The sequence below is a fragment of the Carcharhinus amblyrhynchos genome, chromosome 30, assembly GCF_965287045.1.
Source record: "Carcharhinus amblyrhynchos chromosome 30, sCarAmb.v2.hapA, whole genome shotgun sequence".
Taxonomy (NCBI): Eukaryota; Metazoa; Chordata; class Chondrichthyes; order Carcharhiniformes; family Carcharhinidae; genus Carcharhinus; species Carcharhinus amblyrhynchos.
This window is the reverse complement of record NC_137353.1, coordinates 18,963,767-18,977,064: the sequence shown is the minus strand read 5'-3', so window position 1 is coordinate 18,977,064 and position 13,298 is coordinate 18,963,767. Positions and strand designations below refer to the sequence as shown.

The following is a 13,298-nucleotide window of genomic DNA, read 5'->3' as shown; positions in this document are numbered from 1 at the left end:
GGACTGAGCAATCATACTCCCCAGTCAGCTACCCTGATAGGTACCCCACACTCTAGCAATGGGTGGAGGGCTTAGGAGACAGCCAACACCCTGTGGCCCTGAGCTCAGTACCCTTCAGGGGAGGAGACACAGTGGGGAATGGGGGGGGGGGGGAGGGGGGGGGGGCTGGTGGTTGGAAGTTAATGCCAAAAGATGAATTGGCAAAACACAAAAGCTACTTATGTGTATGTTAGATAGCATAGATGGTACGAACCTGCAGTTTAACTAAAGTAATAGTGAAAAGTTCTGTAGAAATGCTGTAGAATGGAGTCTTGCTGTACAGCTGTAAATACGCTAAGCAACTTTTAACCCTCTCACTGCCTGCTTTGCCACAAGGCTGTGCTATCTTACTCTTTGTCTGTACTGAATGTTGTACTCAGACTGATGCACTCTGCAGCTGAATATCTTTGTACAATTTACACTTTTGACTGTTGCCTTGTGTCTGCTTTCTTAATGTCTTTTGAGAAACTGTTAATAAATTCAGTTTGAACTCCTAACCTCAATCGATGCTCTCCGCTGCCTTCTTCCAGCTCACTCACTCACTCCACATTTGCTCTTTCTACTGACGTGCACATTTCACCAGAATGGCAACTTCCAGTGACTGTCCGGCTACAATGGATAATTCAGCCTCATCTTCCCCCAATCCACCCCTTCCCCACCCCTCCCCCAATCCACCCCTTCCCCACCCCTCCCCCAATCCACCCCTTCCCCAATCCACCCCTTCCCCAATCCACCCCCCCTTCCAGTCCTCCCCATCCCCCTCCCAAGTTCTCCCCCCACCCCATTCTCTCTCTGGGCCCACCAGCAACATTCACTACTGACAGGGGCAGAACTCTCCTCCCCGACCACTTTCCTCTTTACTCTCCGAGTTGTGGGTCCAACCCCAGTCCAGGGGTTTGATCAGATACAGATCCACCCTCCTGGCACAGTGAGCGGGGGATGGGGGGGGAACCTGCAAAGTGCAAACAAATCTTTGGTTCTAGATGTTAAATTGAAGCTCTGAAAGATGGATATAAAAGATCCCCATGGTGCTTTTTTCCCTGAAGAGGGGAGTTATCCCCGATGTACTGGGTGAAAATTCCTCAGTCAACATTCAATGAAACAGCTGGCAGTTTGTGGAGCTTACTATGTGCACATTGGCTGCCTGCTGTATGAAAGTGAAGACACTTCTAAAGTATTTCACTGAAATTACTGAGGAATATCCTGAGGGGAAAGGTGCCTTGTATTGAGCAAGTTTTCATTTTAATTCTTGCCGGCTAAGCCAGTAACTTTATTGCCCATCTCCCCCTTACCACCCCCCCCCCAACAAAAAGCTGTTCTCTCTGCATGAGCGGACTCTGAGTGTTTGTGATTTATTCAATCGCCAACAACACCCAGCTCCTCAGTCATCCAACACAGGATTTTGCAACCTCACTCGGGCAAGGCTCGTAAAATCCCGCCTGAGGCCAACGAAGAATTCCGTTCTGTGAGCCTCGCCAGCCCCGAATCGGTAAAATTCCCACAAGATGTGTTGGCGTTCTCAGCATGCCTGTTCCTGCAGCACACAATGGGCTGATTTCCAGGCTGGTGGGAGGACGGAGGTGCTGCCTAGCCGACTGACTTTGCAAAAAGCTTCAATTCAGCTTTAAGACTTGGAGGGGGGGGGTGGATGCTGGAAATCTAAAATAAGAACAGAAAATGCTGGGGGGGAATAAACTCACCAGACCTGGCAGCATCTCTGGAGGGAGAAAGAAGAGAAAGTTTCCAGTCCAATGCAATTAACTCTTCTGTATACAGACTGGAAACATTAGCTCTGCCCCTCTCCCTCTCTCTCTGTAGGCGCTGCTAAACCAGCTGAATTCTTACAGCTTTGACTCCAATTTCACAAGCTGGGGTGTGTGAAAAAACATGGGGGGAGGTGGAAGGGGTTCGGCCAAGCTCCATATCCACAGACCTGACAAGGCTTGGTACCAACACATTTGAACCTAAATCAACAGGTGTCTGTACCAGGCACCTATACAGCAACAAGCTGTGTCACCTACCAGCCAAGAGTAATGTGAGACACAACTTGCCTCCTGTCCCAGCTCAGGAGACCAAGTGCAGTAAACCTCTTCAAATCATTTTAAAATGCAGGATCTTCCTGTTTTAAAAAATAATACCCAGCTATTGTATGTGGCATTTCAAAAAACGTATTGAGGTTCAGTGGCCGATAACCGGGGAAGGGTGGTGGGAATCTGGAACTCACTGCCTGAAAGGAGACAGGATGGTAGAAGTGGAAACTCTCACACCATTTAAGAAGCATTTAGATGAGCACTTGAAATGCCATCACGAACAAGGCTATGGACCAAGTGCTGGAAAATGGGATTAGAATAGATGGGTATTTTTTAAAGTTTCTTTATTACTATCACAAGTAGGCTTAGAGTGACACCGCAATGAAGTTATGGTGAAATTCCCCTAGATGCCACTCCAACGCCTGTTCAGGTACACTGAGGGAGAATTTAGCATGGTCAGTGCACCTAACCCACACATCTTTCAGACTTTGGGAGGAAAGCAGAGCACCCAGAGAAAACCCACGTAGATACGGGGAGAATGTGCAGACTTTGCACAGACAATGACCCAAACCAGGAATCGAACCCGGATCCCTGGTGCTGTCAGCCAGTGATGCCAACCACTGTGCCACTGTGTTTGATGGCCAGTACAGACATGATGGGCTGAAGGGCCTCTTTTTGTGCTGTATGACTCTGACTTTTTAGCTTGAAGAGCTTTAATTTGCGTTCGGATTTATGCTGTCATGCAGATGGTCCTTTCAGCTCCCTGACAAAGAAGCTGCAGAGGTCAAGAGTTCAAATCTACAAAGGTGCAGCTAATAGATATTGGCCTGTTGATAGCTCAAAACACTGGACAGGTATTCAAGGTGCTGTACTTTGTGAAAACATGATCACTGACGGAGGTTAGATAGTCAGACATTCCCAAAGTTATTGGTCCAAAAGGGAGAAAGCTGAATAGGAACAACATGAGAAGAATCCAGTTTGGGAATTGGAGAGGGAGCAGTCACTAACCAAAGCTGCTGGAAGTGCGCAAAGAATCTCCAGAATGGAGAAGAGCTGCTGTGACCTTGAATATATATAAATTATAAGTCTATATATAAATATATAATCTATATATAAATTATAAATCTATATATAAATTGTCTCCCTCAGTGATCTGAATTCACATTTGCTGTAACTGCCTTAACTCATTCCATATCCCAATCGATTTTAGAAAATGCAGAAAAATCTCAGCAGGCCTGACAGCATCTGTGGAGAGAGAATGGAGCCAACGTTGAGTTGTCGCTGATGAGGGGTCACCCAGACTTGAAACGTTGGCTCTATTCTTCCTCCACAGATGCTGTCAGACCTGCTGGGATTTTCCAGCATTTTCTGTTTTTGTTTCAGATTCCAGCATCCACAGTAATTTGCTTTTATCCCAATCGATTTTCTTCCATTTGAAATGCGTCACAAACCCCAGCCTCTCTGTGGCTCCATAGTTTCTGGGACTAATCAGATTTTGTAGCGAATGCACGTTGTCGCAATGTGAAACTGATGGAGTGCCTGCATCCTCCCAGTTTCCACCTCCCAAAGTTGGTGGACACCAGTGAACTGAGAGTTAATGGAACTCAATAACCAAGCGCTGTGGGCTTGGATTGAATGCTTGATCACAGTTGTCTCAGGTGTCGAAGCATTGAAACCATTTCGATCCTGTATGTTATAGACTCATTGAACTTTACAGTACGTAAAGGCCACTCTGTCCATTGCGCATATTCTAACTCTCTGAAAAGAGCCACAAATGTAAGAAGTCAAGGTGGCACAGTGGTTAGCAATGCTGCCTCACAGCGCCAGGGACCTGAGTTTGATTCCTGGCTTGAGTCACTGTCTGTGCGAAGTCTGCATGTTCTCCCTGTGTCTGCATGGGTTTCCTCCGGGTGCTCCGGTTTCCTGTCACAGTCCAAAAGATGTGTTGGTTAAATGCATTGACTGTGCTAAATTTGCCCTCGGTGTACCTGAGCAGATGGCAACTAGGGGATTTTTCACAGTAACCTCATTGCAGTGTTAATGTAAGCCTACTTGTGACACTAATAATTTTAAAAGAAATCTGAGACAGGAACAGAAAGTGTAAGAAAGCCACAGCAGGTCCATCAGAAAAATGGTTCAGTCTTTCAGATTAGCCACCCCGACTGTTGTGGGGAAAATCAAAGATCCTTTTTCATTGAGCTATTCAGGAGCGAATGTTCATGATGCAGTACAACACTGAGGGCAAACAGGACAGACGACTTGATAAATCAGGAGTGTAATGATTCACTGCCTCTGTTTGAAAAGTCTATAGTGTAGGAGAGAGATGGAGGTGGGGGATAAGGGGTTACTGGGAATGAATGAGAGTTAGAGATGGGGTGTTGAATCTTGGTTTGAATGCAGTGAACCTTGACGAGGCTTTGTCAGCACAATAGAAGGATCTTCCTTTGACTGTGCCAGATCTGCTGAAGGGTTACACCTCATACATTAACCTTTCTTTCTCATGAAGACACAGTGCATTCGCCATCATTTTCAGGATTTACACTGAGCACCATATGTTCAGCCAGCCCCTGTGACACGAGAATGTAAATCAAAGTGAAACCATTCTAGACTAAAAATTCTCCCCTACCATCAAACACCGCTCCCCCCCCACCCCACAACCTATTTTTAAAGCGATTTATGGTTGACTTCTTATTGCAAAACAAGAATCTCAGTGCAAGGTGACTTGTTTAAAACATGTTCACCTGACATGTTTCTCCTGTAAGGGATTGGTAAGTGGGGGAGTAAGGACCTTCATCAAATCCACTGGGAAATCCAATTGCTGTTAACTGAACGAAGGCATCATAGATGACGGTAGCCATGGAGACGAGAGGTCAACTTTGACACAGGACTCATGCCCGCTTTGATCTGTTTTGCTGGCTGCAATGCTTGGCTGAGCTCACAAGATGGGTAGTTGGAGCTGAGCCCAGTTTCACTGTGTTACTGAGCTGGAGGGTAGAGGGTGTGTGGAAGTGTTCAGCCTGCTTCCAGGTCACCTCTCATTCAGGCATCAAGGGAGACAGTTGCTGAAGACATTGGAGGGGAAAAAATGTAAAGGAGAAATGCAAAGTGATGACTAACTAAGAAGTTTGTGGAAAACAAAATCCATTTAACTAAACAAGGAAGCAAGAATGAAATGAAGTTTTTGATCTGTTAAACTGGTAATATCTTCACATCGCTTAATGTATGTGTAGCCCAGTGTAATTGTGTTAGCAGGTGCCTTAACAAGAGATGTTAAGCTATAATTAAAATAATGCTGTTAATATCTGGAATCTATCAATGGTTTAAGGGCTTATTGATTCTAGCCTGTTTTCTGCAGTTTGTTTCAGTTTGACCCCAGGACCTCAAATCATTCAGATCCTGCCTGATCTCAGAGAGCTTTACAGCACAAAAAGAGGCCCTTTGGCCCATTATGTCTGTGCCAGCCATCAAGCACCTAATCTCTGATCTGAATTCCCTCACATCTACTATTTCCTAATAACCTCATCCTTTGCTGCCGGACATGGTTCACGTTCTCCATCCGCCCAGTGCTTTGCCAAACTGGCTATCCATTTATAACTCCACATGCTGGATTTGAACAGTTCTACCCTTGCCTACCACTCAATTATGTACCTACCAGCAGGGAGTGACCAATTGGTAATTTGCTTCAATATCCCCCCTTCCCTGGTCAGCGGGATGGTCACTGTCTTGGTAAATGGCCATCTAAAATCTTGATGATCCCTTTAGCCCACAGTCACAGCAGATATTTACATGAACTCTGATGAAGGGTAATCCTGACTCCAAATGTTGGCTCTAGTCTCTCTCCACAGATGCTGTCAGACCTGCTGAGATTTCCCAGTATTATCTGGTTTCATTCCACACATTCACCCATTGGGCCATCAGTGGAATCGGGTTACTCAAACTAGTCACAGGTTGACTGTCCCTAAATTGTCCATCTACCAACATTAGGAATTAGGAGTAGGCCACTCAGCCCCTCGAGCCTGCTCTGCCACTCAACAAGATCATGGCTGATTTGATTGTACCCTCAACCTCACATTCCTGCCTGCCAATAACCTTGTTAATCCAGCTCTGTCTTAAAAATATTCAAAGAATCTGCTTCCCCTGCCTTTGAGGAAGAGAGTTCCAGGCTGAATTTAAATCCTGCCAGTTCCCATAGTGTGATTTGAACCCGTACGCCCGGAACATTAGTCTGAACCTCTTTACCATTACCACTCAACCAATCTCCCCTCCCACCAACATTAGAGTTAGGGTCATCCAGACTCGAAACATTGACTCTATTGTCTCTCCACAGATGCTGCCAGACCTGCTGAGATTTTCCAGCATTTTCTGTTTCTATTTCAGATTCCAGCACCCACAGTATTTTGCTTTTAACCGAAAGGGGAAGAATTTGGACAATTCAGATGGGGTTGTTTATGATTTAAACCAGGTTACACTATCTGTATAATAAGAAGTATCACAAGCTTTCAGAACGCTGCTCCTTCACACAGCAAAACAAAAGCTCGTGATTGTAAATAAACCTGTTGGACTTTTAACCTGGTGTTCTGAAACTTTTTACTGTGCCCACCACAGTCCAACACTGGCATCTCCACATCATCTCTGTATAGTGTAATACTGTCTGCATCAACAGAATCCTGTTTGAATCAGATACAAAATCACTCAATGATTTCACAAGAAATCAAACTCTGATAGGACCAAATCAAAATCAAAGGATCAACTCAAACACGGCTTCCTTCTTTTCTCACCCAAATTTCTCTGAAATATTCCTGTTTGAACGCAAGTGTTGATGCCACCACTGGGAAACTGAGCCCAGCAATGTTAGGAGGCATCACAACCCAGCTGGGGTTACTAAATGATGACAGCAGAAGGGAAGGGTTAGAGGGATATGGGTCAAATACAGGCAAATGGGATTAGTTTAAATGGGTGTTTTGGTCAGCATGGACCTGTTTGGGCCAAAAGGCCTGTCTCCATGCTGTAGATTCTACGGTTCTTTGCCAGAGGTATTGAGGCCAATTATAACAACTAACTTAAGAAGCAAATTGACTAAAACATATTTGAGTATGTAAACAGAGTTTGAAATAAACTTACCTTTCCTTTCCTCTTACCCCAGAGTCAACCTTCTGGTCTCATGAGCCATACAACACTTGAGGCAGTGGGAGGCATCCTATTTGCCTCTTGTGTTAAATTTCTCTTAAATGTTGGGTTAAAGCTGAAAGATTGCTGAGTGTCTCCGTTCTGTCTGGAGCAGCATAGTGAGTAAATGCTGCCCCCTGCTGCTCTATCAATACAATTACAGAGGTGTAGGGTGTGAGAAAACAAAGCAGTTCTTGGAATAGATAATCTAAGAGAATGATCTTAAAATAACCATGCTGGGCTAACAATTCACATTCTGGACAACATGTAGGAATTAGCCTCAATCTCTAACTGTTTTCCTTTTATTTCTTTATTGTTTTTATTTTTATTCCTCCTTTTTTGTCCCCCCTTTTCTTACCTTTTCTCCCCCTTTGCTTCCCTTTAGCCTCTTTTTCTCCATTTTCTCTCTCTCCCACTCATCTCCCCACTTCCTCCCATTTCTTCGTCTGTCACAGTTTACCCCCTGATTTCAGCCTCTCTGCCGTTCGGTCATTCTCAACTTCTATTCTCTCTATGGGCTGCCATCAGCAGCCTTTTCTCTCGTTTTTGTGGTTATGACTCATCTTTCATTCCCTCCCCCTGCAGTATAAATATCTCCCACTTTCTATACCTTTTAGCTTTGACAAAGGGTCATCTGGACTCAAAACGTCAGCTCTTTTCTCTCTTTACAGATGCTGCCAGACTGGCTGAGATTTTCCAGCATTTTCTCTTCTGATCACCGGAACTTTGTCTCCTCATAATATCCAATGGCTTTGGAACCATCCCTCGCCTGATATCCAGTGGCTCTAGAACCTTCTCTCTTAATATCCAGTGGCTCTAGAACCTTCCTTCATTTTTGGCATCCAGTGGCTCTGGAGGAGAGAATGAGGAATAAAACCAAGGGCATCTTTTCTTAATTAAATAGAAAAGGTCATTGATTACAAGCAGCACTGGCAGTGTTTACAGCACAGAGGCAGCTATTCAAAAAGCCTCTCCAATCTTTACATTGGGTGGGGGAGCAACTTCCACATTTTCCTCTCTCAAGGAGCCAACAAGCAAATTTTTGTACATTATTAAACTGAATTTCAGAAAAAAGGCTGAGGTATTAAGAAAATAAGCAATTGCTGAGGAAAAATAAAGCAATGTCATAGCATTAGGCTGTTAAAGACAGTAGCATGTGAGAGAGTCAGTGCAGGTGCCGAGCTCACTCGCTCACTCACCCAGTGTGAGCAGGTTTGTGTATGGGTTGGTTTGTTGTGGTGAAAATGAGAAACCTGAGCCAGCAGACACAATCACACTCACTCACTCACCTCCCACACACATTCACTCTCTCTCATTCACTCTCACAAACACACTTTCACCCCCTTTCTCATTATCTCTCTCTCTCACTCACTCCCATGAACACAAACAGACTCTCTCACTCTCATATTCAATCTCTCTCTGTGTCTCACTCTCCCACGCAATCTCTCTCTCTCTGTGATTCCCACACATTCATTTCTCACTCGCTCACACGGATACATTCTCTCTCTCACTCCCATGCATACTCTCTTTCTCAACCACCCCAGCCCCACCCCCACCTCTGCTGACTGACATATACTCACTCTCAACCTCTCACAGGTGGCAATCAGCCTCTCCCATCTCTCTTCCTCCAAAGCATTTCACTCCCAGACCTCTCAGCCAGCCTCTCCTCAACCTGGGTCTTTGTTCCCTGGGGCCTGTCCCTGGGCTGTCAGTCCCCAGGGGCCTGTTCTCTTGCTCTCTGTCTGCAGGGGTCTGTTCCCTGGCTCTCTGTCCCCAGGAGTCCATTCCCTGGCTCTCTGTTCCCAGGGCCTGTTCCGTCACTCTCTGCTCCCTGGCTCTCTGTCCCCAGGGACCTTTTCCCTCAGGCTTGTTTTTGGCTCTGTTTCCAGGGACCTGGTCCCTGGCTCTCTGTCCTCTGGGCCTGAACTCACCACCATTGGTGTTTGCTGCCCCTCCAATCACTGACTGTTTCTCTCCCATATTATCTGCTGATAGGCTCACTAGTGATTGGAGGAGATTTTCCTTCCAGAATCTTCCATTCCAATTTGCCTGTTACTGGCATTTTGAACCGTGGTTCTGGTGGTCTCATAGAAGGGCTTCATGGGCTGCACCTGGCCCTTGGACCAGCCTATGTTGGAGAAACCTGATCTAAGTTCTTTGATGGAGAAACCAGACTACTGCCACCCCTCCATGGCTATGTATCTTCCTCTGCTTCACTTCTCTCTGATGAGATTCTATCTTCTCCTCTAACTATTCTCCAGTGTAAAAACTTGTGTGTTTCAACAATGCTCATGGTTTTTTGTAAACTTTCTCCTCATTCCCTGAGTGACAGTTTCAAATAATGACCACCTGTTACTGATCGTCAAATTCGAGGAAACAATCACAGAATCATAGAATGCTTATAGCACAGGAGGCCATTCAGCCCTGCATATCTATGGAAGAACAATTCTGCTTATATCACTCTCCCATCTGTTCCCCATAGTCGTGCATCTTTTTTTTCTCCTTTGAGGTTCTTGTCCAAGGTTTTTGTAAAAGCCAGAACTGAACCTGCCTCCACCATCCTTTCAATAGGTGCAAACCAGATCCTAATCGCTTATTGAATCTCCTCGGAGCCCTCAGTGTCCAAATTGAGGTCAGGCCTAAGATCTCAAGCCTCCCATTCCTGATGCTGTAGGCTCTCTGGGTCCTACCAATAAAGAGGCATTAAAAACAATACACCAAATGTGGTGCTACCCACCGCACCCCCCTCTCATTGTCTTGTAAAACATCTTTCGATCCCAACTAAGTACATTTTTCTTTTCCTTCTTGCAGGCGATGAAACGTACCATGACATTTTTAGGGAATTTTCCCACATGGCGTCCAACAATCCCGAGAAACTGAACAGGAGAAGTTTCTACATCAGCCATTCCTGCAGGTAGCTGGAGAGGTTTCCCCGAGGCCCATGCTCAGGTTCCCTGGAGACTTGTGTGTTGCTCACCTGCTGATGGTGATGGTCACTTCACGAGGAAGTGCAATCAATGCCAGTGAGACCTTGAGGACACGAGAGTGGCTTGGATCAATCCCAGGGCTCCAGCTAGGGACCGAGAACACTTGACAATTCTGATATTTATTACCAGAAGCACCGTAAGTTGTAGGATACAGATCTAAAATGTGAGTTGAAAGAAATGTTTTTATGTGAGCTTCACCTTTCTCCTAATGGCCTCCTTCTGCACTGTAGGATTCGATGATTCTATACTCCTGCTGGGCAGTGAGGGGGATGTTGGAGGGGTGATTCTGGTAAGGGAAGGGTCCAGCTAGTCCATGTTATCTTGCTGTTGCTGAAACTCATCATCTGAGCTCAGCTGCGAAGGATATGGCTAAGATACACGAGATGTTGAACTGGATCCTGGCTTGAGCCCGCAGTGTGAGGGGAAGAGGGGCGAACGTTGGAAGCATTTCTTTCTAATTTAAGGTGATACGATAATCCAGTGTTATGGATGTTAAGGGAACTGTGATTTCTCCCAAGCACCATCCCCAACTCCCAACCCAATCCAAGGTGGGACACCGAGGTTTTGAGTCAATGACAATGTATCACGATGCTGATGTGTGCCGGTGAACTTGTCTCAATCCTCATTTTGTGATGTTTATTAACACTTGTGCAATACTGTATGATATTTGTAAAAGTGCGTGATGCCTACGCGTTCTGTGCAGGATTGATTTAAGCTGAGGCTGTTCAGTTGACAGATCAAGCTGCCTCCAGTTGTATTCATTCTGGGTGAGGTATTTACTCCCCTGGCTCTTCCCAATGCCAGGACATCCTTCTCCCAGGGATCATAATAAAAGATCAGCTGGTTTGTTGAGCAGATTCCCAATTAATTGTTGCCCATAAGGTAGTTTAAGATATTACTGACACTCACAAATCTGAAGATGAAATCCTCCAAACTCCCCTTATATGTGATAAGTGAGCTGACATGGGTTAAATGAAGCATCTATAATAGGCCTTAGCACCTTGACAATAGAAAGGAGGGTGCTCTTGTTCCTGATCATCTTTTCCAGTGAATCCCACTGAGGTTAATTCAGACAAAAACATTTAAGTTTCCCCCTGCATGAGTGAACAACCACTGGGCAATCATTTAATATCATAGAATCACTACAGTACAGAAGAGGCCATTTAGCCCATCATGTCTGTACCAACCCTCCTTCCTTGTTCTTACCCAGACCCTCTCCCTGCAACCCCACGTATTTCTCGCTAATCCCCCAGACCTACACATCCTAGGACACTATGAGACACCTAATCTGTACATCTTTGGACTGTGGGAGGAAACCAGAACACCTGGAGGAAACCTATGCAGACGCAGGGAGAATGTGCAAAATCCACATAGATAGTCACCCAAGGCTGAAATTGAACCTGGGTCCCTGGTGCTGTGAGATAGCAGTGGAAACGACCAATGGTTAGTTGGGCAAGAGGTCTCAGGAGGGTCACGAATGGACTAAAAACAGAAAATGTTGGATAAACCCAGCAGGTCTGGCAGCATCCGTGGAGAGAGGAACAGAATTAATGTTTCAGTTCTAAATGATCCTTCAGGGAGGGAAGATAAAGGAGGGTTTTAGTGAGGAAGAGGAGGGAGGAGAGGGGCAGCCTGGGATAATGAATAAAATTGTTCTCAGCACTTTCTTAGTGGAATGATCATTTACAGTTTTCTAATAAAATATTATTTATTACAAACTCGTATTTAAAGGGCTAGTACTTTTCCAAAGCATGCGACAGGCCACTTTATGTATTTGCTTTGTTGTATCATAAAAACAAGATTTAAAGGGCAGATTATACGGGTATAGTCTGCAGAGCTTGCCATTTTCAAATGCAGCCTTGTACATAATGTAGTCTAGGAAGCAGGAAGTAATATATCAACCTTGTATATTTTTAATGAAAGTCTCATAAACATCAGCAAAGACCGATTGGGCCAAATGACCTGTTCCTGTGCTATAAAATTCTGTTATTCTATGTATAAAAAAAACTGCTTCATATGCAGCATGTATAGAGATTCTATACAGATATTCTTTAAGAATAAAGTTGATTTGTTTGTTAAACATTCCAGTATTGCTATGTTTTTTTTGTGTGATCACATTGTGCCTAAACTTGCAACTACCACTGTCAAATTAAGTTCCCAACCAGTAGGTGAGCCTTCTTTCTCTCCAACTAAAACATTTAGAAGTTCTCCTTTTGAAACAATGGCCTTCACTTAATAACTGAATAAATGAGTCAGAATTCCAGGATCGGGGAAGGTCTGGATCAGACAAATTCTGGACATTTGGGGCAGAAACCACATCTGTCCAACATGCAACTATTCTAACTGGGAGGTAGTGGTGAGGCTATACCCCTGCCTGAAATCTGCAGACCAGTTTCTGAACCTACTTGAGCTGGGTTTTATCCTCTCTTTTTAAAGGAAAGAAAACATCAGTAAATGAAACAAGAAAGACACTGTTCAGGTACACTGAGGGAGAATTTAGCATGGCCAAAGCACCTAACCAACACGTCCTTCAGATTGTGGGAGGAAACAGCCCCTGCTCGTGCACTGTGAACAAAACATCAAAAGAAACTTAACTGAACCAAAATATTACTCTCAACAGTGAGGATGAGATTTTATATTTGTCTTGCTCCAATACTGTACCTGATGGCACTCTGGTTACCACTGTTGCCTCGGTTAGATTCGCGGCTTGGGTCACTGTCTGTGTGGAGTCTGCACGTTCTCCCCGTGTCTGCATCGGTTTCCTCCAGGTGCACCTCTGCCTCTCAGCGCCAGGGACCCGAGTTCAATTCCTGGCTTGGGTCACCACCTGAGCGGAATTTGCACATTCTCCCCATGTCTGTGAGGGTTTCCTTCCACAATCTGGAAGACGTGCTGGTTAGGTGCATTGGCTATGCTAAATTCTCCCTCAGTGTACCCGAACAGGCGCCAGAGTGTGGCGACTAGGGGATTTTCACAGTAACTTCATTGCAGTGTTGATGTACGCCTGCTTGTGACACTAATTAATAAACTTCTCAAAATGTGAGCTAGAACTTCCGATGGCCCTGGCTGGAAGTTC

General features: G+C 45.0%; 1 protein-coding gene across 1 annotated transcript in view; it reads left to right on the top strand.

The window, feature by feature from the left end:
* acap3a (ArfGAP with coiled-coil, ankyrin repeat and PH domains 3a) overlaps window positions 1–12,999 on the top strand; it is a 331,287-nt gene extending 318,288 nt beyond the window's left edge. Inside the window, exon 25 of the mRNA XM_080215115.1 lies at window positions 10,047–12,999. Coding sequence (XP_080071241.1) covers window positions 10,047–10,153 — 107 coding nt within the window. The 3' untranslated portion in view covers window positions 10,154–12,999. The remainder of the gene's footprint in view (window positions 1–10,046) is intronic.
* The last annotated feature ends 299 nt before the right edge of the window (window positions 13,000–13,298 follow it).